The following is a 27,892-nucleotide window of genomic DNA, read 5'->3' as shown; positions in this document are numbered from 1 at the left end:
AAATCTTTTTGAGTAAATGGAATGTGAGATCGTTACATATCCGCACTTCATAAAAATTCCAACAAAACGAAAAGTAGTATATTTCTGCAAAAAACAGTAGCCCTTTTTTATGAAAATAAAATTTATTAAATTTTAAGTATTTTCAGTACATCCAGCTTGATATATTTTATTAAAATAATGAAGCTATTTCTTGCAATATACTACACCTTTAATGGCTTTAAAATTCAGAGGGTTCACTTTTCTAAGTAAAAAGAAAAATATATTAGTATTCGATATGTAATGATATAGATATATAAAATCTTACAATCATTACATCTTAATAATGCAAGATAATTTATAAAGACAAGCAGCAAATTATCGTTTGCATTCACATTTTCAAATTTTAATATTCTATCGCGATCTTAAAAATATGTCCAAGATTTGGTTATTTCCTATGCATGTGAGAAACTGTAGACAGTTTATGATAATTAACCCATCTTTTAATAATTTATATCTATACTGTCACTTCTTCTTTTCGTTAGCTCTCACGAGGCTGCAAATGAGTAAGCATATTTAAGGCAGAATTCTGGAAAGTTTTACACAGCTGTCGGCAGCGACGCTTGCATATGTACTTTGCTCTTCCGTCCAAATGGGCAATACTGAACGCCATGCAGGCGGCAACTAACGTTCGAGAGGACAGACACGTTCTTCTCTCGACCATGCAGGATCGTGCAGCCGCGTTACGTGGCCTTAATCAGGAACCTTGTTCATGTCCAGGATGACAAGTGTCTGCGTGACGAGGTCTGCAGGAACATAGACTATCAGCTTAGCGACCATTGTTGTGGCCTCGCTTGATCTGCAGCAGAGAGAGGCACGTCTGCTGTAATGCGACGAATAAGGACAGTGTACACAGCGATTTCTCTTTTTTGATGAATTTCGATTCTACGTACAGTATCATGATGTATCCGTGTGGGATGACAGCGTGGTGAACGAACGTTGTCAGCTTGCATTCATCATTGTCATATGGGTCCAGTACCTGGCAACTGGATACACATCCCAGTCACCTCTTGTTTGAACAGGCGGTAATTTGGACAGCCGCCGCTACATGTCTGAAACGTTAATGGCTTGACACTATCTTCAAAGCCTATGTAATCCTATCTTTCAACAAGATAAAGCACGACAGGATGCTGCCTTGCCTGACCATCCTCGGGCGCTAGACCGTTAGTCTGGCCGCCACGTTTTCCAGATCTCTTTTGTATTGAGAACATCTGGCCATGCGGAGCCAAGAGATTAGCACGGTACCACTTACCGGCAATTATGACAAATGAAATCAGGCGCAGAGGTGAAGCAGCCTCGAATGTACTACCCATGTCTGATATCCAAGCTCAGTCCTACTCGATGCCCAACCAGATTAGAGCCTTTGTTGCTGCCAGAGGTAGCAGCTTGTGTACTGAATAATGCAAGCCGTGTACCCCAAATAACTTGAAAATTTAATCATGTTTCCCTCCCATCATATTGTATATGTCCAACAAATAAGTTTCTGTCATTTGTTATCCATTCTGGCGCAGCATTTTTAATAGTGGGGAATTCGAATTCAGCCCTATAAATCAATAAAACCTTTTTTAATCAAACTGACCAGAAAAATAATTGTCCAGTAGTGTGATCAAAACCTTTACTATACACTATTTAATATATAGACTGTAAACAAGGTAAATAAAATATGTAATAATAATAATAAATAATGAAAGATTATGTAGATTGAACTTACGTCTGCGATAACCTCCGCATAGGAATAAATGAAGATGTAAGCTTATAAGGTATTTCTCCCACTTTCTTGGCCTGCTTTCATGGTGTGGTGGTCTGCACACTGGGCCGGTATTCCAGAGGTCCGTGGTTCGATTCCCAGCAAAGGCGATTGCTCATTTTTCATCTTGCTTGCTTCCAAAAATTACCTAATGTCTCTACAGTGGCGCCCGAACTAAAAGGGTGGTGGATGATGATTTCTCCCCATCCAGGATTTGGCGATTGGGTCCCCTAAAAACCCCAACGTATTTCTCTCGCTTTCTTGGCGTGCTTTCATGGTGTGGTGATCTGCACACTGGGCCGGTATTCCAGAGGTCTGTGGTTCGATTCCCGATGAAGGCGTTTGCTCATTTTTCATCTTGCCTGCTTCCAAAAAATACCTAATGTCTCTACAAGCTCTTGGTCGTATATGTTGTCATCGAAAGCAAGAAGCTATTGGCTGTAATATCTTACTTTATTGTTGCAAAAATACACAGTTGCTGGAATGTTTTTCGTGTTAATATGATCCACACTATTCCAGTGAGATTTAAGTAACACTGTTACAGATTTACGGAAATAATGCCTTCTATTGCTGCACTTTAATATTATCAAGACATTTATGGGAAGACTTGCAGTACAAGATAAGAGTTTCTTTCCCCGTCAACTAGAAGAGACTTTCACAGAGAGCGGAAAGTTAAAAATACCTCTATTTTATGAGAGCTCTTTCCTTCCTTTGATTTTCAGTTATTCATGTAATTATCCCATTCTTTAACTTTTAACTAGTATAAGTTATTTCTGCGTACTGATATTTAATTAATTTATAATACACTATGCATTCGAGTAGTTAAGATAGTTGAATGATGTAATTGGCATGTGCTACTTACTTTTGCACATTTTTGTTGATAATTGACTTGACAGGGTACGGCTTGGGACCAGGTACTGGACGAAACATCTGGTTTTCTGCATTGATGTACCTTTTAACTCCTCTGGGTACCAAATCAGGTCTCGGAAGAGGCTCTCCTGTGTACTCTGGGAACTGATTCAAACAGCCAGCCTTCATTCCGCCATCCTGTTCAAATAAAAGTATCGTCCTTAGTGGCACATAATAATTGAACTGGCGAAATCTACTATGTAATGTAACATGCTATGCATAAACCGTGTCCACAAAAACCTTTACCTGCCCTTTATTTTCCGAGTACTTGGTGGCAGACATATTCTTCCAACTGCGAAAAATTTTAAATGACGCAAAGACTAATGTTTTGGAATTTCTAAAGATAAAGAAATCTATTTTATAAGCATGCGAAATTTATCATTCTAGATGTTCCTCCGTTCCCTATACTTATATTTAGGAAACATTTGTACTCATTATAAAAAGTAAAACACAAAAGGTTTCACATCCGTATATCAATATACTGAGATATTTAATTTCAAATACATCGATTTTTGACGTCATCCTCCATTTGTATTGAGATGTCACAAGTAATTTAATAAATAAATTTGAATAAATCGAGGTGTTTTTTTTTCCCTTAACCGCTATTCGGTGCTGCTGTTTTGGGGTTTGTTTGTGTTTTTAATTTATAATTTTATTACATTTAAGATGCTAAAACATTTTTCATACAAATAATTTATAAGTTTTCGAAGTTTGAAAATGAGTTATTAATATTCTCTTCAGGTTTTTTTCCTTTAGAATTCTAATCTAGTAATACATCTAACGTCGATACGAGCCAGTTTATCTAAGAAAGTCCTTTACGACGGCATCCTTCACCTTAAGCAGGTAGCCTTCACGTGCTTTGCCATAATGAAAATAAATCATACCAATCCTTAACTGGTAACCGGATAAAAAATTTATTAAAGTACATATATTTTTCATTTTTAATGAATGCAAATACTATTTACCAGTTGATTACGTGATCATACCGAAGTCTGCAAGTGTTTTCTGTAACATGAATGCTACAAGATTCCTCTATTTTGAAAAACAAATTATGTTGATCAATACTTTTTATAATAATCTGCATAGAAATTCTTCTCGCATGATCTCATAACATCAGAAATCTTTTTCTGAACGATATTGTATTTTAATTACGTACAAAAGCAAACATTTCACTCCTCAATTGATGTGCGGCTTTCGAACACGATTCCTGATTTTAATATCAAATATCTCTGTCAATTTTTGTCGTAAGGGCGTCAAACTTTTTGTGTTTGAATTTTTATATCGAGTAAAGGTTTTCCTAAATACAAGTGTAGTGACCTGACGAACTTGTTAAAAGTTAGTAAAGAGTTTGTAATTTATACAAAATTATTTTCTTTGTTTAAAAATACGAAATCATAAACCTGTATAATTAAAAACATATTTGTAAGTGGAAGTACACGTCTACTGCCAATGGTTGCGAAAATAAATGCCGAGCAAGGCCTTTTGCGGACAAGGTGTGTATATTTTCACTAAAACTGATATTTACTATAGGATTATTTATTATAGGATTAAAATCTTGGGGACAGGAAAAGCTTTTAACTGGTTTTCAGATTTAAAAGGTGAATTAGCAATTTTGACTAAGTGAGTCATTAGGTTTGTGGAAAGAGAAAATTTTGCATTTCCCTTCAAATGAACTCTAACTACGAAGACACAACATAAGGGAGAGCGCAAATATCTTACGATGTTCCCCCACTTAAAGGTCAGCTGAGGAGGCTGGAATCCTATCGCCAAAGCTTAGTGTTGTCAATTATCTTTCAATTTGGACCCCACTGTCGAGACTAATAAGCTTATTTCAGAACAGGAGAGATTAAAAATATACACTCCTATAACCGTTTTCACTTTAACCCACAATATCCTGTACTGAGAAAATGAAATCTGCAGACAGGATCACACTTCCGAAATTAACAAATGAAAAGAACGGATAGAAGTCAGTAACTGTTATTGAAGGGCATTTGCAACTGCGCGGAAATGTAAAACTTCTAATTTATATCCCATATGTCGTCGTATATAGACGATTTTTAAAGTGTTGCCATCCCGTAAAGGATACGATCTTTATTTTATTTTTCGAAATTAACCAATTTGTTACGTACTGACAAACTGAGTGCCGTATATATTATAAATGCACTTCATGATAATTTAAATCTTTGTTTTACTTTTTTAATGATTAGACTTAACTACAGTAAAATATCACTTAATCGGCAATATCAAAATAACAAAACGTTTGACGATCTAAATTTAAATCCGGAATTTAGGCCTATGAGATTAAAAAATTACATAATAGGTTAAATTTAAATGTTGAAAACATTTATGCTATGCTTCTGCCACTCAACGTAACAAGGCGATCCAGCCAGTGGACCAGGAACTTATCTATTCGAAAATAAAGATTAATGCCGATCTCTTTCAATGCGCCGAAGTGTGAACTTAGAAGGTAGTATCCGTAATATTCAGAAACAGTTCCCACTGAACGACGCAGATTTACTTAGTCTCTTGTTTGGAAAGATGTTGAGAACGTAACTTTACATTGCTGTTGGCGTACATTGTTCCCTATGATTATGTTTTCAGAAGTCAAGTGAAGAAGAGTTTCTTGGATTTGAAACAAATTCGGTGCCCGTGGCCGTGATTTTGGATTTAGTTGCATGTTAAGGAAATTTAGCATTAGTGAAGAGAAGGCACAGGTTGGATGAATGTAGACAATTTGGTTTCTTTTACATTCTCTTAAGATGACGGTGAAATAATCGGTTATGTACTAGGAAAGGAGAAAGATGATCAGGTGGAGCAGAAGTGACACATAGAGTTAGAAAGTTACTTGGAAGAGAGCTGATGAAGAATTGCAGACTTTCATAAAATTGACCGAGAAATGTTCATCTGTGTACATAATGCCATGAAGCTTCTTTGTATACACAGGAATTTTTAAAACTATGGCAACTATCTTGTAAGCAAACAGACATTCGAAGTTATATGCAATTTACACAACACGAACAAATAAGTTCTGGAGTATATATCATTATTCCAGGCCGGAGACTGGTCTCATAATCGGCTAGTAAAAATTAAAATTAAAAAATTAAAAGTAAAAAAATCCTTCCCTTTGTGGTGTTAGATTGGAATCTGAAATTTCCTATTCACAATAATTTCAAAATACAAATTCTGTTACTTGAACTCATCCAAGTTTCATTTAATTTGGCTGACTGAGGGTTTTACTGAATTTCATTCCTTGTTTAATCTTCTGTTGTTTCCTTTTGACTATAACTGATCGGGTAAACGTTTCAACAAATTAAAGCTGAAATGTTTTGCTTGAACAATTGTATGGAATCTGTCTTCTGATCTGCATACTTAAAAAACTATAAAGAATACAATAAAAAATGCAACCTTTTTAGCGGGACTGCTTGGAATAAAGGGAGTTGTGGCTGTTTCTTCAGTTTCTTCTTCTTCAACAACTGGTGGAGGTATGTCCTTGGTAGAGGTATACGGATTAGGGTCAAAGTATCCTTGCTGAAATTTTCCTGCTCTGTATGGTGCAAAAGGACGAGGCTCCGGTTTTTTGGGTTCTCTCTGTAAGCGATAATACTTATGATTATTGGAAATTATCAATAAAAACTAAAAGCTGATCATCTTGAAAGGTGGTAAGAGATAAATGGGGGAAAACTTCACATGTTAAAAGATGGTCGTGCGAAATACCGTGGCAAAAAATAAAGCACCTACAGATCATCGCATGATGATGAGACATGTGTTATCAGACTTTTGAATTTTTTAATGCATGTAAGCAGAACCGCGACTGCACATCTTGGCGCCTGGTACAAAGCCTGCGATTTCGAAATTCTGCCGCCCGGTTCCATCTTGAATTCTAAACATTTTGCAGCCCCAAATTCTGTGGCCCAATAAGGTCGCACTGGTTGCATGGGCTCTGGCGCAGACTCTTTTCAAAATTTGAAACGCATGTGAACGCTACTACTCCAGCTTTAGGAAAGAGATTAAATAAATAATGTCCTTTATCGCGTAACTGTCTAAGTTCAAAATTCTAATAATTTCTATACTTAGCATTAATGTTCTATTCATTTTCAGTTTTCGAATGCTTATATTTCCTTTTTGCGTTGCCAGTCAAATTTATAAGTAAAAGAAACATGAAATATTAAGAAAAAATATTCCTTACTCTTTCTTGTCCTCACAAATTATTACCCAAATTTTGTTTCAATTATTAACCTTGTCGCAATCTTATATCATCATGCGATGATATTTAGGTGATTTATGTTTTACCATGGTATTTTTTAGAACGAATTTTGAAGTTCTGAAGCTTTTTCAATGCTTTATTTTCTACTACAACGATGTTTTAAGAACTGCGATCTTGTATTCCTGCCTTCTTTTCTCCGATGATGTTTTGCAGGACGACGTTCTTTCTCCCCATTTATTGTTTTCTTCGCAATGTTTTTGTCCAGGATGCTTTCACCGGGATGTTTTGGTCTGTTACCATTTTGAATTATACTAATCCCCTAAAAGTTTAGGTTTAAACAGTGTACAAATTTAAACAAATTGAAAAAATTAGGCCACTGCACAATAATGTAACTTTTCATTTCATACGAATAGTCTCTTACTGCTAGATATTCTGACATAAAATCGAACTTTTTCTGAAATTACATATCTATTTTTTCCATATTTCTATTCTACGACTCAAATTATGCCAAACTGCCACGTTTTGTAAAAACCTCACGAGTAGTTTACAAAAAATTGACTCTCAAACTTTTAGCTCTTCAATGTTAATTGAATTTGGTATATATATTATCTTAACACTCTTTTTTTATTATTATTATTAAACTTACTTGATTCCTTCTTTCACAGTTCGAAATTTAGATTCAATCTAAATAAAATTTGCAGAGATTTTTATGATTTATCTTTAAAATTTATTAGTACTTTTTATAAATTTTTCGAAAAATGTTTTGAATTGTAATCTATGTTACTTTTACCGTCGTCCTAAAGTAGACGCATTTAGAGATTTTTATACAAAATTTTCTAAGATATACGTGAATTTACTTATTGGCTTGTTTTAAATTTGACATATTTGTTATAAGCGATAATAACGCCAAATGTGCTTCACGCACGTTGTTAAAATTATTAAAAAAAATGAATGATGCAGTTTTTTTCCGCTCATGCGCAGTGAGCAAAGGGAAATGAAAATAGGATGCTATAAAATAAGATTTTCGGCAAGTGATTAATAGATTATTCTTGCCGCAAACTGAAAAAGGTGCGCCAAGAAATTTTTTTTAATTTCTGGTAAGTTTCTCACAAAATTTTACAAACTTTAATATTTGGGAATAATTTGAGACGTAGAATTGAAACATAAAAAAAATGGACATGCCATTTGAAAAAAAATGCGATTTTACGTAGAATACCTATGTTAGAACAATGCTATATATTAATGCAGTTAAGTCGCGCTTTCAAGATATGAAAAATGCAAATTAAATTTCGTTTATCGACCCAGAAGAATGGGAGACATAAAACTATACCTTCTCCCTTTTTTTGCGTGTGTGGGTGTGTGCAGAATGTATCTCAATCATTGCTGTATCTCCTTTAAAAAACACCTCGAGTTGGTAAGAGAGAATTTAATCGTGTTCCTTGCTTGGACAGGAAGCAGTTTTAAAGCGCCCTCCGTTCAAATATCTCAGTTTAAAGTTTTTGCTTTTTCGCAAACAAGCACTTTAACGAATAATTTTACTAAAAGTTCTTATTTTACATTCGCCATTTTAGTAATTATGCGAGCTGCACAACTAAACTTTTGAAAAACCTCTATCTACTTAACACTACTTAACACTATATATTTGATCTACTTAACACTATATATTTGATCAATTCTAGACTGCTATATAAGTATCTCATTTCGCATGCACTGAACTATTTTCTGTCTGTATTTTCCTCGTATAGTCTATTCGGCTGATGGTGTGATAAGCTTTGTATAAGCTTGTATAGCTTTTTATAAGCTGTATAATAATTGTATAGGCCACCCTGGCAGTTATACAAGCCGATACTTGGTTGGGCGTGGAATCTATTACGTTGTTAATGGTCCCTTTGCGGTAGATTATGCCACAGATGGAGCAACTGGTCAGCGGGCTGGGACGTATTTGTACACGGCTGAATTTGCCTGCCCAGCATGCCCCAAACATACTTAATAGGCGACAGGTCTGAAGCCAATCGATGGCAGGCCAATTGAGGACCTTTACAAGCAGAAGACGTAGTTGGACGCTGTCCTACTGAAAAACAGGACCTGAACGACCTGCTTACATAGGAAGTAATATCAGCTGCAAAACTGTCGTCAACCTACCTGATAACAGTCAGAATACCTCACAGCATGACTAATGGTGAACGCTTGTTGCAGCTGATCGCTCGCCAGACTGTCACAGCCTGTGTTCTGGTTGTGTGCCGCTCGAAAACAAATGGTTCATTGAACCGTTCACCTCTCCTTTTCCAGAGACGTATGCGGTGGTTATTAACATTGAAAAAAAAAAAGCGGGATTTGTCACTGAAGATCGCATTTCTCTAACCGGACACTGTATAATTTGAGCGGCAGCGGCATCATTCAAGACCACATTGGTTATGGTGGAATTTCAATGGCAAGCGTCTTAATGACGATTTAAATCTGAGACCAGCGTCACCTAATCTTCTGTAAATCGTATCTCTGGATATCCCGGGACAGTGGCGTTGAATTGTGAGTGAGGACATCCCACAGTGGCCCGGGACGTCCCGGGCTACTATGGGTTGACTGTGCATTCCCTGAGCTACTGATTCCAACAATGGGGAAAAACTGTATCGCTTTAACCAATATGCCGGCTGATCTGCCTGTTCGACCAACCGACCACTTTTAGCCCTACGATGCGACCCCTCTCAAAGTCTTAAATTTTTTCGTAACGCCGTCTAGTACGTCTTAAATGTATGTTACTTTACAATGGTGTGTATCCAAGCCGTCAACGCGGCTGCAAATGCTCGTCACTCGCCGCAGTCTGCCCTTTTACATTCCACCAGCTGCGAACTTCAGACGCCCATTGTATTATTTCACAATGCTGACTGGAACAGCAATTTTATTCTTTACACAACGCGCCAAGCCACATTCGCATGCCGTCTTTCGTAGTTGTTGCTGAATTTTTTCTGGGTGCATATATTTTTTGCAACAGAGTGTATTTCTTCACTCTTCAGATAGACATGATATGTATAACGTTCCCTTGTTAATTTATATGTATGTCATTAATAACATTTTAAAAGATCTAGAAAGGACTGGATTAGATTAAAGCCATTTCCTAAACAAGATAAATCTTTGTGAATGTGAGAAGCTTCAAGAAAATCCAATTCACCAATGGACGAAACTGCAGACCTAAAGTCAAACTGTTCTATTAACTCAGTTCCCAATACTATTAACTCAATTCTATTAACTAATTTTCTAATACTATTAACCAATTCTATTAACTATTTTTCCAATACTATTAACCAATTCTATTAACTTAATTTTTTAATTTTCATTATTATTTTTGCCGACAGATGGAGCTACTTACTCTTTGTTGAAGATTTCTTTACTCCTGATGAAGAAGAGCATGCACCTGTTAGCCCTCGAAACCGATATAGTTTTGACTAAAATTTACGCCATACATAAAGCTGTTGCTTTGCCTAATTTTAGATTTTACTTTGCCGTGTTTTTCTTCCGTCTGTCTTATAAAATGTTCTGTTGTTCTACTTGGGCGTAACGGTAATCACTACTGATAAACCAGATTAAACTTTAAAACAGCCCTTTTGACCGGCAGCTAAAGTCTAGACACTCCTCGTCCACTTAGTGATTAGTTTTGTATTACTAATTGATTTGCTTGTGAATTTTGAGTGTATGGCCTCTGACTGATGAAGCAATAGTAGTGAAGAGCTTCAAGAAAGCCGGGATGTCTGATGCTGAGCGTGGTTCAGAAGATCATTGCGCGTTGGAACACAGAGTGAACGGTGATTAAGACGATGATAATAACTATGGCGACAACTTGCAAGCTGACCATTACAAATCACACGGAAAGCAGTTTTAGCAAAATACATAATTTGAGGCCAAGGGAGGAACAGCTGACTGCAGTGAGAGGGGGCGAGATTCCAGTTACAGGAAATACAAATTAAGATTTTATCTAAAGTATTAGTAATATTAATAGCGTTACGTAATTTTATTAAAACGTAGGCATCTTTTAAGTAAATAATATTGCGACAGTTACTGGTAGTTTATCCTTAACTACGTTTCACTTGTCATGCATGCTCTTACTATAACCGCGTCCTTCGGAGATAAATTGTTCGCATCATTTTCTCCGTTAAGTTTTCCTACGATAAAATTGGTGGTGGGGGGAGAGGAATGTGCAAGTAAATACAGTATTGTATTATTTAAAATTTAATATCAGAGTCAGCATATGAAACAGAGAAAAGAAGAAGTATACCGGAGCATTTTTCAGTTCTTCATATTCTTCTTCTAAAAAGTAAGGCGGCTGCTTCCCTATTGTGATATTAGGATACCTTAAGGATAAAGAAAAGTTATTAAAATTTCCACTTCTATACGATTTGAATAAATTTATTGTTAAAATCCTTTTTGTGATGGACTTTCCATTTCGAAATAATAATTACGTCTTAATTATGAATCATGAACTTCTTCAAAGAATTGTAAATGACATATTTTAAAACTTGAAACTAATAAAGGTTTCTGTCTTCAGCAAAAATATATAATTAACAATAAAAATGCGTCAATATAAGTAATACATCCTTTACTTATTTTTAATTACAAAATATATAGTTCAACAAAAGAGAAAATTGTTTTTTATCTTGTGTAATTTTTTAAAACAGAAGTTTTTATATGTACAATTAAATTTTTATTTATTTATAAAGCATAAAAATTTCATCGAATTTTAACTTTGCTCAAAGAAACCGGTTTTTTTTTTTTTTTTTTTTTTTTTTTGTCATTAAAACAACGAAAAATTCCTGAAGTCTCTTTACAAGCTGCTGGCAGCCAGAGGCCGAGCTGTAAAAATCGCTGTACACTGGTAGTTCCGACCTGGGTTCTATTCTAGGCAAACGGCTGGATGCATGGGCGTGTTCGGGGTTTTTTTCCCATGTGTAACATGTATACCGGCCAGTTTTCCTTAGAAAATCCTTCAAGAAGGCATCCTGCCTCTTAGACAGACAGCCCTAGTTTGCTTTGCCATAATCTACCAAACCAAACCTTTAGAAGCTGCTTCAGAAGTTTACTAAAAGAACATACACTGCAGACTAGAAGTGACTCCACGTGCAAGAGAAAATAAATGTGTCCTTTTTTAAAATTTAGCTAATCTTCTGTGCTATTTGTTGATCAGCTCAAACCACTTTACTAACATCGTATGCCTGCCAGCAGTAGGAGTTATAAAACTGCTAAAATTTCTTAGTCCGAATCCAAGTTCAAATCACAGAAAGCAGGCTGGCTGTAGGAGAGTTTTCGGGATTTTTCCTTTGTGTAACAGGACTACAAGTAAATGTCTTTTAAAATGCCCTTCAGAAAAACATTCTTCCCTTAGGGATAGTTCCTAAATGCTTAATAATCTAAATAACCGTAATTTTAATATCGTGCTGCTCTACTCCTAGTATGCAAAACCATCCCCTCACAGCATAAATTCTACATGTTCTTGGTAAGTGCTTGGAGGACCAGATTTATAACAGTTCATGGAATACTAACACATTACGAGTTGGTGAGATCTGGTTTGGCATTGAGTAGGGGGGGTTCCTCACCTGCTTCAGGAAAGTAAAATAAATAAAAACGGAATGCTTTCAAAAAGTTTGAATTTGTTGTTGTTGTTGTTGTTGTTGAATCGTATGTGGCGCAAGTTCGAAGAAACGGATGCTTAATAATGAAGCTAAAAAGGGGAAAAAATTGAATTAGTAGGAGGGAGTGCAACAGCGGACTGGTAGGCTGCGAGCTCAGCGAGAGCGTACAAAATCTTAACAAACCCTTTTGGGCGACTGTTAAAATCTGAAACATTTCAAATTTTTTATGCATTTTTTATTTTATTTTATTTTGAATTTTATTTCTGTTTATTAGAAATTTTAGATACTTTCCCGTCAACAAAGCTTCATCAGAAAAGCTTTGGTATAAAACTGCTAAAAATCACCAAACGTTGTTATCAATTAAGATGGCTAAAGGTTGCCTTATATATTTTCTGTGTTAAACAAGGCTTACTTGGCAAACCATTTCGTTTATGGGCTGCAATACTGACACAGCTCGAAAACTACGAGTTTTGAGTTACGGCCATTCCCAGCATCGTAAAACTGTCTGCTTTGGTGCAGCAACTTTAGCAAATATGTTAGTTCAGCAACACACTAACAGATCTTTGTTGCAATCTTTGATTTCTCTCTTATATTGGCTGTAATAAGGTTTCCAGTCCTCACTTTGTACCAGACGAATTTGCTGATGTTAAAGAACAAGACAAATCAGACATATCAAAATTTTACCGTAAATTCTAAATATGACACTGCACATTTCAGAAATTGTACTGAAACATGCACATTTCAACATTTGTACTGAAAGTAGAAAAGTATTCATTGGATTACTTCTTCTAGCAGGCTTCTTTTAAAGAAATAGGTTTTAAAACTACCAGTATAAAACCCTCGACGCAAAAAAAGTCTGCAGTCCTTCCCGGAGGAACATAAAAAAATGCTTACAACAAACGCTCTTAATTTCTAAGAAGAAATTTATGATCTCCAAAGTTTAATGACCAACAGTGAAATAACCAAGCCGTTATTCAGCATTTTAGAGCATTTTAGAATTTGAATAATAAGTTTTATTTTTTAGTTTATGTAAATATAGTTTGTTCTTGAGTTCTTGACGCTCACTTTGTTTTGAATTTTCATTTAAGGGTGTATAAACTATTTTCTCCCTCCTTTTCCGCATGTCTTCATGGTGTAAATGGAAGCATCCTAAACGCGTATTCGGGAGGTCTAGAGTTTGAGTTCCAGCTAGGGCATTACATATTTTTCACGTCTCCTGTTTCAAAAAAAATTGCAACAGTAAGTATGTCATTTTATAGCTTTCTAATACGTGTCACAATGCGGTAATAATATCAGCAAAACTTATTTTCTTGTCTCTTATTTTTTTTCGCGCAACACCATGCAGGAGGAAAAATATAGATAAAAATAACACCATTTGATAAAATTTATTATTAAATAATGTTAATTTTATAATATTTTATTATCAATGGAACTCCTACGAAGCGTTTTAGTGATGCTCACTCCTTAATTCATCCATTAAATGTGAGATTCCTGCATTTCAAAATTAAGGAAAATCTTTTAACTCCTTTATCTCAAAACTTCATTTTTTCAGCTGTTCCAGTACTGTAGCCCATTAACGATTTATTACAAGATTTTGCAACTTTCTGAATTTGTGTTACTAACGAAACACGAAGAAATTTTATATTTCCTACTTGCTTCGAACAACAATGATTCTAATTTAATATCTTGCGAAAAAAATGTAATTATCATAAAACACATTATTTCTTCAAATAATAAGTAATCTGTTTCAAGCTTTTAAAGGCACGAAGAGTACAAAATGTTTGATCTTACCCATATCCGCTTCCTTTCTTCGCAGGATTCGTTAAAATATTTTTCTTTGATGGAGAACCTTTCACAGCCGTTCGTCCCTTCGAACTGAAATATTCGATTTTTTTACCGTAGTCCGTGAATGTTCCGTAGTTTGAACCCAGTCCGCAACTAAAATTGAAATTCAGCAAAAAACAGCCGTTAAGTCGAAAATTATATATCTCGAAATTAACTACGAATACGTAAATAACAAAATATCAATTAATATTTACATCTGGTGTCGTCTGTTTGTTTGGACGAATAAGTTTTCGGATATTATAATTATTTCAAGTTTTAAGCACTGCTCTTTTTGTTAGGACATCTCTTAATGCACTATCCATCTAGTAACTTGGAATCGCGATCGACTCAGGTCTCACACATGAAAGGCACAGTATTTATGTCGCAAATAAAGCAAAAGGCCCTTCAAGCTGTCAACAACTGGATGCAGATCTTATTTAAATATTGATTCTGAAAGAATATTACTTTTTAATTATGATAAGGTGATAATGTTACATGCCAGAGCAGCTTAATCTAGAGTATTTTCAAATCACAAGAAAGAAGCTCCAAGTGTATAAAACGCTGAACTGTGCCGAGAGATTTTGATGCTTCACTAAATGATAACTTCCATGTTAATTATTGTTAACCATGTAAATTATTGAATAATGAAGAATCTGCATACACGTATGTATGTAAGCGTTCTCCTCGCATTGTAGAAAACGGCTGTACCTAGAGTCGCCATTTTTCCACAGTGTTTCCGCAGGCTAATTTTTAGCGCACATCGTCTTCCACCCGAACATGTGCACATCGAAGCCCAAATTTTGAACTTCAGATTTCTTTAATTATTATTATTGTTGTGGTGGTGATGGTGGTCATAATTATTATTATTATTCATTTGTTTTGTGCAAACTTAAAGAAATTATGATTAACAAACTCAGAGATTTAAATTACCATTACTGTTGCCCAATTTAAATAATTTATATCTTTCATGCGCAAGTGTGCTGCAAAACAGTTAAAATACAATACGTTTTAATCACTTACGGTTTTTTGGGGGGAGAGGAGTATTTAAATCCCGGTGGCAGACATTTCTGGGCCTGTTCGATGCGGGATCTTCTTCTGGCGCGAATAGGGTCCGTGTATGCTTCTCCTTCAAACACCCTAGGATACTCCTTGGCAAAATAGCCATCTTGAGTTCCTGCTTTACTTTTAGTACAGTTAGTCATCATCTGCTTTCCTTTCTTTGACGAATCATTGAAAGCTGAAAACATGAATGCAAATAATTAACCTCCAGAGTAAATCAGATCTACTCATGTCCAAAATTATGTTTACATGCATAAATTCACGGATTTCTCAGAGACTATGACTTATAATTTAATGAATTTTCGTGGAATCATACATAACATGATGACACATAAATGCAAAAGAAAAAATTGAAGATCACCTCATATGATATAAAATTGTAGCATGAAACAATAAAAATGGTAATAAAGTGTGACAAAGAGAGTTAAGAAAAAAAGGAATGATTCAGAAAAAGAATTAAGTCTTACGAATTTAATATGGAATATGGTCTCCCCTGACTTGTACACACATATCACAACGTGTTTTAAGGCTGGAAATAACGTTGTTAACCACAGTTTGGGGAATTAATCTCCACTCTTCCAGCAATACCGTCTTCAGAGCATTTACATCTCTAGGAGGAGGATGTATACGTGCAATTGCTCTTCCAAGGTAGTCCCATAAGTTCTCTATCGAGTTAAGGTCAGGAGAGTTTGGTGGCCAAGGTATTCGCTTAATGTCTTCACTTTCAAGGAATTCATCAACGAGGTTTGCTCGATGTGGACGGGCATTATCATCCATAAATAAAAAAGTCAGATCCATATGCACCCCTGAAAAGTCTTACATAAGGATCTAAGACCTCATCTCGATATATCTGGTCTGTCACAGATCCGCTGCTGAACACGTGTAGGGGCGTACGTCCATCCATCATTATTCCACCCCATACCATCACACTTCCACTACCGAAACGGTCACGTTCCACAATGTTCGAGAGATCATTTCGTGTTCCTAACTCCCTCCAGATGTAAACACGTTTAGAATCACCAGTTAAACTAAACCGCGACTCATCAGTAAAGAGAACATGGGACCTTTGATGTTCAGTCCAGTTTTGATGTTCTTTGCACCAATTAAAGAGATCCCTCTTTTTCTGTGAAGACAGTAAAACACATACCGTTGGCTTTCTGGCATAAAGGCCTTTTTCATTAAGCCTTCTGTATATTGTTTGCCGTGATGCAACAGTTCCAGTGGCGGCTGCAAGCTCTGAACTTAACTGGCGAGCAGTAGCCTTTCTGTTAAGACGGGCAGTTAATGCCAGATACCGATCTTCAGAAGCAGTTGTCATTCGTTTCCGACCTTGTCCAGGCCTCCTTACAACACTTCCATCATTTTGAAACTGTTTCCATAGCTTAGAGACTGTCTGTCTTGAAATATTCAGACATGTGGCTGTTTCCATGATTGACTGCCCTGCTTCTAAACGGCCGATAATTCGCCACTTTACAGATTCTTCCAAATGATACTTCGAAGCCATAACAAACCGCTTTGAGTCCCTACACACTGAAATCAAACGTTATGTTGCAGAAATTCACTCAAATATTCAATTTGCGCAAAGCCTTTGATTCACCCTTGGATCACGTAACGCCTAGATTTGCATATCACAAACCGTTTGATTACTTTTGATTGGATAATGCTAATTAGGCTTGGTTTTCACACATTCCCTGCAAATACGGATCACATTGATTCGATATTTCATTGAATATCATCATTTTTGGGTATGTAAAGATAATTTTGGACATGAGTATAAAACGCTTTTAATCATTTTAAAAGACCGAACTGGGAAAGAAAGATCAAGTAAACCTCCTTTGGATCCACTGCTGATCTGAAACTGGTTTTGATAATGACGTAGTTTGCAACCCACAGAGAAAAATTAGCCGAGACATTTAACTTCAAAATTTACAATTTTTTATGTCATTTTCAACTTGTTTTGAGGGATCGATTAATTATGTTTGAATAATTCGAGGAAATGAGTTTAAATGAAATGCAGCAATAAATGTGCGTAATTTAATAAGCGTACGAGACAGTCATGTGATGCTCAAGTCAGATTTTTTATTTTGTGATGTTAATAAATCAATTGTGCCTAAATCGAATTACAAATCAGTTGAAATTTAAATCTGATGGTTATTAAATTAAGCAATGGCATTAATAATGGTAAGCTTATAAAGGGTTTAACCGATTAAGATACGATCATAGAACCATAAATTACAAACAAATTTTTCGATCCTTTAGGCAGTACTAATATTCAAGCAACTGAATCGTGCTAGAGGATTCTGATGCTAAAGATTCTAAACAAGTTGCGGAAAACCACACCTCAAATACCATGTTATCTGGAGAAACATGATGGACATCAGTTAATAAAAGTGATGACTATTTTTTGGCTATATTGAGAAGCATTGGTGAAGTATATAGATAAAAAACTCATAAAACAGTTCTCTTTATGGACTTCTGTTTTGCATTATTGGACGGGATTCAAGATTAATGAAATTTATAATTTAATATAATTAAAAATTACATTAATAAATAGAATAATTTTTAGTTACGTATTTTTAGTTATTTATATTTACTTCATTTTCTCGCGTATTTTTCTCCCTTGATTTTTAGGGCTAGATTCTGGAAGTTTTAAAAATACTCCCATAATAAACTCCTTTCTTAATTCTAGATAGCTTTCCCTCTGCGGACTAGTTTATTATCAAATTATATTCCCTTGATTATTTTTATTTAACTTATATAAGAAAATATTTCCTTTGCAAATGTTATGTTATTTTCATGTTAATGTCCAAGTCATTTCTAACATTCCGTTGCCTTAAATGAAAGAAAATAGTGCATTCAGTATTGTCGCCGAATTTAATACACGTGTATAAGAAAAGGAACTTCCTTCTCTAACAAACACTATTTTTATGAAAAGATATTACACAAAAAAACATAAATATTCATAAAGTAATATTAATAAGTGTAAAATATGTATCTCTATTTCTCTGTTCCAAACTTAGATTAGTCTTAACTTCAAGACTAAATTTTACTTTTTCAGACTGATTATGAATATTGTGAATTTACTGTGTGCTACGTCAGCTTCCAACGACTCTTTTTTTTTTTTTTTTTTTTTTCCCTATTTGCGAAAACTGTCTCATACTTTCGGAGATTGCGTCTGCAGAGAATCACAACAAATTTAATGGGAAGTTTTTAAATTAAGCATACTTTTACTAAAAACTCTGCACTTACTATTAATACACATTTACGGAGTTAGCACAAGAAGAACTAATACTCTTTCTCTCTAGGAAAAAATATCACTACATTTTTTATATTAAATTTACCCCACTACAGTGTTGTAAGAAGAGTAATCTCATAGCAACAAAAATACAACGCACGTATCAAAGTACTACTATCAAAATATAAACAAATGTATGGAGGTGTATAGTCAATGCCAAGCAAGGTCAAAGCGTTCCTAAGTGTACAGGAAAGATGTCATCGAAAGCCATATCCAGTCACGAGGAGGGATTTTTCCTATGTGTGTGGAGCGGAGAAAAGAAGAGTAATCTCATAGCAACAAAAATTTACCCCACTACAGTGTTGTAAGAAGAGTAATCTCATAGCAACAAAAATACAACGCAGGTATCAAAGTACTACTATCAAAATATAAACAAACGTATGGAGGTGTATAGTCAATACTATCAAATATAAACAAAGATGTCATCGAAAGCCATATCCAGTCGTGAGGAGGGATTTTTCCTATGTGTGTGGAGCGGTACAGAATGTTTATATGCATCCGGTCGAACTGTGTCTGGACTAGGGTAAGAGATTTACTGTGTCATTCAGGTGGTTTTAACCTTTGTTTATCATATAGATGTCTGGTCTTTTGAAAAAAATAGTCTTTAACCAGTTTTTCCAGTTCCTTGGGTTTTTTTTTTTTTTTTCTTCCCAGACTATAAATACTATTCCCGAATGAACTGTTGGCAGAGTGTACTGAATATTGTTTAGAACTTTGCCCTATTTCCACTAGTCAGTAATACTTGCTTTTCTGTCCGTTGCAATATGATGTTTGATGTCCATGATAATTCTGCCCGGATTGTGATCAGAGGCTACTTCATCGAACGCAGAAATATCCAGTATTGTCTACTAGTAAAGTCTTCGATCTTTCAAAAAATCCATATCTTTTGTTGCCCCCTTCTCCTCCATTCGTCCGATGTTTCTCTCAGGAACTGTGGGTTGCACCTAAGCCGAATATATTGAACAGGAGCGACGTATTCGGCTCAGTTACCGTCAGATACGGGCTCTATTGTTGCGAAATATTGTAGTATTATTAGTAGTACGTAGTCTTATTGGAATGTATTTTTTTTAATCATATTGTGAGAGTTACCAGTAGTTTATCCATGACTGGTTTTTCATTCGTTATGTTCTTACTGTAACCTGTTCTTCGGAAGCAAAATAATTTTTTCTTCTCGATTTTCGGACGGTAAAATTAGTTAAAAAAAGGAGAGTCAGTTTCTCTTAGGAAATCCTTCACGAAGGCGCTTCTACCCTTAAATAGATAGCCCTCGTAAATTTCGCCATATTCAAGTAACCAACAGTTTTCGTTATATTAATAACAACAAATCGCGCTTTCTTAAACTCGACTTTTGATAAAACCACTTTTTCTCTTCAAGCTACAATGTAAGACAAATATCCATTGCATGTCCTAGATTGCGCATGAGATAAATCACGAAAATACTCGTATAAATATCTTGTTTCTTGATCTCTAACCGAGATCGAACTATTCACAAATCTTATCCACTCTGTCATTGGTGAAGTGAAGCATCAGAAGATGTCATAACAATTTGAAATAAGGAGATAATTGTTATTACACTGGATAGAATATCCAAAGAATTTTCAAAGAAATTTCAACCATTACATGTTCTTATTATTCCTCTTTTTTAACACCTTTAAAATTTTAAATAAAAAATGAGAATGTAAAATAAATTATGAACATGAATAAGGAAAAGTTTCTCGCTGAGAGAGAAATATTTTAAAGTTTTATTTCCGTTACTGCTTAAGAAAAGAAAAGGGAAGGAAGAATAGCGGCTTTGAATTTTTCCAGTTTATTCTAAAATAAAAACTTCAGTACCCAGTGGTATTAAAGTGATCGTAGTGGTATTACAGTTCAACACTGTAATACCACTACGATCTCTCTTCACAAACGCTGTAAGTATTACTTACAATGAAAGAAATTTTTTTTAAATACAAATCGGTTAAGAACCACATACGGCATTAAAATGAGTATTTTGCGTTTAAGAAATCTTACTGTAAGAGACGCCCAGACGGTATAGTGGTTACGGAAGCCTACTGCGGTGCCGAAGGGCCCGGGCTCGAATCCTAGAGAAAGCATGGTTATAATTCTCTGACCCTTCACAGAAGGCAAAGGTGGCCGCCTATTAGGTGCCTCTATAACAAAATGGCCGCCAGGTCTGGCCTTAGAAGCGGCGAATGCTAAATAGGCGAGTGCCCGCCATTGCATTAAAACAAAATCTATATACTGTACGAAAGAGCAAATGGATTAATGACACGAAATTGTGGAAAGTTATCGATGATTTGCTAACGTAAAAACGAACAAAATACTACTTTCAGTGTATAGAATGCTGGGTGATGATGTTTTATGCGATCTACTCCTTTTAATTAATTCTCTATTTTTTATATATGCCATTATATATCAATCTATTTTTTATATGTGCTTTTAATTAATTATCTATTTTTATCTTGTAAAACACGACTTTTAAATATGAAAATAAATACAAATAAATAAGAATGCATTAATGAAAATGATTCCATAAAATAATTTATGCTCTACACAGCACAATTAACTGCTCAACACAGATTTGTAATTTATTTCTGTTTACCCAATTTCAGTTAAGATTAAAAGAACAAGAATTAACTATTTGCCAATATCTACAAGTACATAGATGATATTATTACTTTCAATAAGGTGACAGAGAGACTAAAAATCTGCCCATTAAAATTTTTGACAAAAGAAAAGGTTTTAAATCCACTACTATTTAAATTAATCAATTGGAACTCTAGCATTTCCAAAAAAGTAATAGAAAATATTAATTTGTATTAAATATTTTCGATCTCAGAATAGTAGGCATTAGTTTTAAATTTTAATCTGTTAATATCTGAGACATGAAGGCTTTATCTGAAGCCTTTATAATAAGGAGGGTAAAGCTGGATGGTTTAGATTGGAAGATTTGTATAAATGTAAAACAGTACGATGTATAAATGTATAATATTCTTTTTCTGGCTTCTAAGCTTTTACTAACCAACAGCTATTCTATTTTCTTAAGTCGCAATTACAGCTCGTTTTGGGTGAAGATTTTTATCTTTTTCTCTAGCTTATTTTCTGTTTCATGACTTTTAGTCAGAAATTTTAGAAAGGAATTTCTTGTTTATTCGGTTTAATAGTTAGTCGCGCTGTCTAGCCATGCCTTAACTTCTATTATTCACCTGCCTAATATTTATTGTTCTCTGAAACTTGCCAACTACAGACAAACACGCTTGCTCTTGGGATTTGTTTATTGTTAGTTACCAAGTATGATGACTGAGTAAGTTTATTATAGCTTTTAAAATTATTCTGGTCCAATTTATTATTTTAAATATGACAATTTCATTTAATTAAATATTTTTAATGTAAGGTGTACTCCTTTTGTTTACATTTGCATTGAAATGTTTTGATAGTATAATAGATTTAATACTTGTGTATTGTTTTAACGATTTTTTCATTTTTGAATAATGTTTTTCATTTATATGAATGTTATAAATATTTTTTTAATTGATTTAGATCGTATGGGGAGAATTCTTAACATGTATTTGATTAGCCAAATTTGGGGAAATGATTATTTAATGTAATTTTGAATCTACATATGCATGGCAAGGACGAAACGATGTCTGAGTAGTTGGGAAGAGTGTGAAATAAGCTAATTCCCCCTAAGAGTCAGTATTATTTCGCTATCTTTACAATTGTTCATTTTTCTTTAATTTTCTATGATATTGGTATATTTTTTATTTGAAATTTTTGCAACTTAATTTATATGCATTTCCTCTACTATTAGTTAGTGCTTGTAAGAGAATTTGTTACATCTGTCACTTTTTCTTTTACAACATTTCAAATTCTTTTAAAATAAAATCAATTTTTATTTTACCTTGTAGAGACATTAGGTTAGTTTATGGAAGCAAAAGAGACAAAAAATTAGCAAGCAACTTCGCCGGGAATCGAACCACAGATCTCTGGAATACCGGCCCAGCGTACAGAACCACTACACCACGAAGGCACGCTAAGAAGGCGTGAGAAATACCTTATATACTCCCCCTTTTAAAGGGCGATTGGGATTTTTAGGGAACCCAATCGCCAAATCCTGGGTGAGGATAATCATCGTCCAACATCCTTTTTTAGTTCGGGCGCCACTGTAGAGACATTCGGTTAATTAGAAGCAGGCAAGATGAAAAATTAGCAACGCCTTCGCCGGGAATCGAACCACGGACCTCTGAAATACCGGCTCAGTGTGCTGACCACTACACCACGAAGGCACGCTAGGAAGGCGGGAGAAATGCCTTATAATCTATGGTTTTAATTTTTCTTACTTCCCTTTCCTATTACACTTTGTAGATTGGAATTGATGTAGTCTTCAAATTGTAATTCTTAGTTTTCTTTATTGACATTCTAAATTTTAATTGGAATTTTTGGAATTTTAATATTTCCCTTTCATTCATTTGATTAAATCATTGCAGCTTAGGCGCAGGATTCTTAATAGTCCTTCTTTCCTTTTGCTTATATTGTTATTATATATCTTTATAAATATAAGCGGCTAAAGTGTGTGTCGCTGATAGTTTATTGTTGCCAATCGAAAAAATGAGCGCGGAAATTCACGTTTCTGCAGTTTTTAATTAATATCTCGGCCGATTAAAGTCGTCCAAAGATGAGAACGGTATCGATGGATTTGGAGAATTTTTTGGAATCCGAGTATATGCGTCCCGAATTTCAACTCAGCGCCGTTCCGTAGATATTCGAGAAAAAAGAATTTGGCATGTAGCCAAATCCCTGTAATAGGAAAAACCCAAGAAAGAAAGTGGAAAATGTAGGAAAAACGTAGGGAAAAATTAGTTTTTAATTAATATCCCGGCTAATTAAAGTCTCAAGAAGACGCGAATGGTCAAAATGGCGTGCCACGGACCTACGGAATCCAATGGTGTGCTTCGCTAAGCCCGGGAGCCAGCCATTTCGGAGGAGATGATGTTACTTCACCCCATATATATATGCGGCATAAGTGTCTGTTTGTCGCCGATAGTTTATTGGTTGCTTGCGTAACTGTACTAGCCAATGGGGTGAAGTTGCCACGGCACAGGGTTGCGGTTACAATTGAGACGTAGAAAATTTTCTGTAAAATTTGCCTTTGCTATGACCATTTATAAGTCTCAGGGCCAAACGCTTAAGCGTGTTGGCATTTTTTTACCTGCATTTGGACACGGTCAACTTTATGTTGCCTGTTCAAGAGTTCGTGAAAGAACGGCCGTAAAATTAAAAATAATGGATGGTCCTCTGCAAGGCGAGCTTAAAAATAATGGAAAGATCTACACAAGAAATGTTGTGTACAGAGAGATCTTTGACATGTGAATTAGCATTTCATTATTTAAATCACCTGTATTGATTGAGCTAGCGGTGGCTCTTAAGAAATGTACCGCCAATGGTTTCCTTCATTGCACTCTACTTTAAGCAATTAAGCAAGTAGAAAGGGGAAACCCCTTGGGGCAGTAAGCAAATGGGCGTCATCGCCGCCTGCCGTGGGTAATTCAATTTAAATTAGCAGACACCTTTGCACAAATCATTTTAATTACAATTTATAATATTTAGAACAACGGTCATTTCGTATGACCGCCAGGCTTTCTAGTAATATATATATAAGCGGCTAAAGTGTGTGTCGCCGATAGTTTATTGTTGCCACTCGGAAAAATGAGAGCGGAAATTAACATTTCCGCAGTATTTAATTAATATTTTGGCCGATTATAGTCGTACGAAGATGAGAACGGTATCGATGGATTCGGAGAATGTTTTGGAATCCGAGGATACGCGTCTCGAATTTCAACTCGGCGCCGTTCCATAGATATTCGAGAAAAAGAATTTGGCACGTAGCCAAATCCCTCTAATAGGGAAAAACCCAAGAAAGAAAGAAGAAAATATAGGGAAAACGTAGGGGAAAATTAGTTTTTAATTAATATTTCGGCTAATTAAAGTTCCAAGAAGACGCGAATGGTAAAAATGGCGTGCCACGGACCTTGCAGAATCCAACGATGTGCTCCGCTAAGCCCGGGAGGCAGCCGATTCGGAGGAGATAATGTTTCTTCACCCCATATATATATGCGGCATAAGTGTCTGTTTGTCGCCGATAGTTTATTGGTTGCTTGCGTAACTGTACTAGCCAATGGGGTGAAGTTGCCACGGCACAGGGTTGCCGTTTCAATTGAGACGTAGAAAATTTTCTGTAAAATTTGCCTTTGCTATGACCATTTATAAGTCTCAGGGCCAAACGCTTAAGCGTGTTGGCATTTTTTTACCTGCATTTGGACACGGTCAACTTTATGTTGCCTGTTCAAGAGTTCGTGAAAGAACGGCCGTAAAATTAAAAATAATGGATGGTCCTCTGCAAGGCGAGCTTAAAAATAATGGAAAGATCTACACAAGAAATGTTGTGTACAGAGAGATCTTTGACATGTGAATTAGCATTTCATTATTTAAATCACCTGTATTGATTGAGCTAGCGGTGGCTCTTAAGAAATGTACCGCCAATGGTTTCCTTCATTGCACTCTACTTTAAGCAATTAAGCAAGTAGAAAGGGGAAACCCCTTGGGGCAGTAAGCAAATGGGCGTCATCGCCGCCTGCCGTGGGTAATTCAATTTAAATTAGCAGACACCTTTGCACAAATCATTTTAATTACAATTTATAATATTTAGAACAACGGTCATTTCGTATGACCGCCAGGCTTTCTAGTAATATATATATAAGCGGCTAAAGTGTGTGTCGCCGATAGTTTATTGTTGCCACTCGGAAAAATGAGAGCGGAAATTAATATTTCCGCAGTATTTAATTAATATTTTGGCCGATTATAGTCGTATGAAGATGAGAACGGTATCGATGGATTCGGAGAATGTTTTGGAATCCGAGGATACGCGTCTCGAATTTCAACTCGGCGCCGTTCCATAGATATTCGAGAAAAAGAATTTGGCACGTAGCCAAATCCCTCTAATAGGGAAAAACCCAAGAAAGAAAGAAGAAAATATAGGGAAAACGTAGGGGAAAATTAGTTTTTAATTAATATTTCGGCTAATTAAAGTTCCAAGAAGACGCGAATGGTAAAAATGGCGTGCCACGGACCTTGCAGAATCCAACGATGTGCTTCGCTAAGCCCGGGAGGCAGCCGATTCGGAGGAGATAATGTTTCTTCACCCCATATATATATGCGGCATAAGTGTCTGTTTGTCGCCGATAGTTTATTGGTTGCTTGCGTAACTGTACTAGCCAATGGGGTGAAGTTGCCACGGCACAGGGTTGCCGTTTCAATTGAGACGTAGAAAATTTTCTGTAAAACTTGCCTTTGCTATGACCGTTTATATGTCTCAGGGCCAAACACTTAAGCGTGTTGGCATTTTTTTACCTGCATTTGGACACGGTCAACTTTATGTTGCCTGTTCAAGAGCTCGTGAAAGAACGGACGTAAAATTAAAAATAATGGATGGTCCTCTGCAAGGCGAGCTTAAAAATGATGGAAAGATCTACACAAGAAATGTTGTGTACAAAGAGATCTTTGACGTGTGAATTAACATTTCATTATTTAAATCACCTTTATTGACTGAGCTAGCGGTGGCTCTTAAGAAATGTACCGCCAGTGGTTTCCTTCATTGCACTTTACTTTAAGCAATTAAGCAAGTAGAAGGGGGAAACCCCGTGGGGCAATAAGCAAAGGGGCGTCCTCCCCGCCTGCCCTGGGTAATTCAGTTTAAATTAGCAGACACCTTTGCACAAGTCATTTTAATTACAATTTACAATATCTAAAACAGCGGTCATTTCGTATGACCGCCGGGCTTTCTAGTATATATATATGCACATTGTATTTATGCATTATTATGAAAATTTTGAACAATATAATTTTTTGGTATTCGCATATTAATCTCCTCCACTGGCCAAATCAAGTGATTTAACAAGAATTATGGATGACCATGCCTTTAAGAATTAAGCAGGAATGTTTGGCGACGGGCGACCTTTGCCGAAATTTCCGCAAAAGTTCGACGGGAAACTTCGTCCCCTTTTTTTAATGGGAATCTTATTTACATGATTTTATACAATTCTTATCCTAGGATACACTGACAGGCTTCAGTACTGGTACGTAGTAAACTTGTAATACTGTTTTCATTAATTAAAAATTAATATATTTGTTGTTCAATGAATTTTAGATTATGATTCTAAAGTAATAAAATTTCATGAGAATATTAACAGCATATATATGGACTTAAAAAACTTAATAAATTACTTGTGTGGAAATTCTTTCAATGTGCCATATGTAACAAAATCATAAATTAAAGACACTGGTAAATCACAAAAGAATTCCACTGAATGCCATTTAAGTGGGAAAAAAATCAACCTCGAATTATTCCAAATTATTAAGTAACCGACACCTCAATGAAAATTCAAAATGACGTCAGGTATTGTATATTTTGAAATTAAATACGTCGGTCAATTTTTGTCGTACGAGAAAAAAATGTTTTTTTGTTTAATTTTTTATATCGAGTACAATGGTAGAACTATTAGGTTATTTGGAAGCAAGAAAGTTGAAAAATTAGCAACGCCTTCGCCGGGACCTCTGGAATACGCTCGCAGTGTGCAGACCACCACACCATGAAGGCATGCGAAGAAGGCAGGAGAAATACCTTATACAATCTTGTCCTAAATTTAAATATAGGGACTGGAAAAGCATATAAAGCGTTAGATTTCGTAATTTTAAATTACAAAAATACAAAAACACGAATCTTTGGATCTTTTGGAACATTTTTGTAATTGGAAGTCTATGTCTACGACCAATGGTTGCAAAAGTCCGCATAAGGAATTTTGTGAACAGAGTATGTAGCTCTGTTTGTATACATTAAAAAGGCTTAAGGCAATAGGTGCCTGATGTCGTGTGCTCGAGTTAGTAAAATATGTACATCCAGTAGATCATATAATACAAATGAAAATATCAGCTTACATATTTTAACTGGAACATATTCATGTATGTATCCCATTTCTTTGAACAGTCCTATTCTTTCTAGGTCAGGACCTTGATTCATATTTTCTTTCTCCATGATGTAAAATGTTTTCAATATTTAACAACGGTAAATTTCTTTTGGAGAGGAAGAATTTATATTAATATAAATATTTTGTTGATGGCAAGAAAGACAGTACTGGATTATGGGA

The 27,892-nt window shown here is 35.4% G+C and overlaps 1 protein-coding gene across 1 annotated transcript; it reads right to left on the bottom strand.

The window, feature by feature from the left end:
• Positions 1–183: 183 nt before the first annotated feature.
• On the bottom strand, positions 184–27,892 carry LOC118192477 (cilia-and flagella-associated protein 96-like). The gene is made up of 7 exons (XM_035363465.2): positions 27,684–27,892; positions 15,359–15,575; positions 14,306–14,452; positions 11,164–11,239; positions 6,098–6,280; positions 2,646–2,830; positions 184–241 (listed from the first exon to the last, which is right to left on the bottom strand). The coding sequence occupies exons 1-7, from the start codon at positions 27,778–27,780 to the stop codon at positions 184–186; spliced, it is 963 nt and encodes a 320-aa protein (XP_035219356.1). The 5' UTR covers positions 27,781–27,892.

This window comes from Stegodyphus dumicola, chromosome 6 (genome assembly GCF_044657685.1).
Source record: "Stegodyphus dumicola isolate Sdum_Otavi_A_Nest chromosome 6, ASM4465768v1".
NCBI classification, from domain to species: Eukaryota; Metazoa; Arthropoda; class Arachnida; order Araneae; family Eresidae; genus Stegodyphus; species Stegodyphus dumicola.
This window is presented reverse-complemented; position numbering and strand designations above follow the sequence as displayed.

What these genes read in the sequence shown, in the direction of transcription:
- LOC118192477 (XM_035363465.2), bottom strand. Translation starts at nt 27,780, where the DNA reads ATGGAGAAAGAAAATATGAATCAAGGTCCTGACCTAGAAAGAATAGGA. An exon ending in AAGAAAGGAAGCGGATATGG is followed by an intron (nt 11,240 to 14,305) that starts GTAAGATCAAAC and finishes TTTATCCTTAAG; the next exon opens with GTATCCTAATATCACAATAG. An exon ending in ATCAACAAAAATGTGCAAAA is followed by an intron (nt 242 to 2,645) that starts GTAAGTAGCACA and finishes CTTTTTACTTAG; the next exon opens with AAAAGTGAACCCTCTGAATT.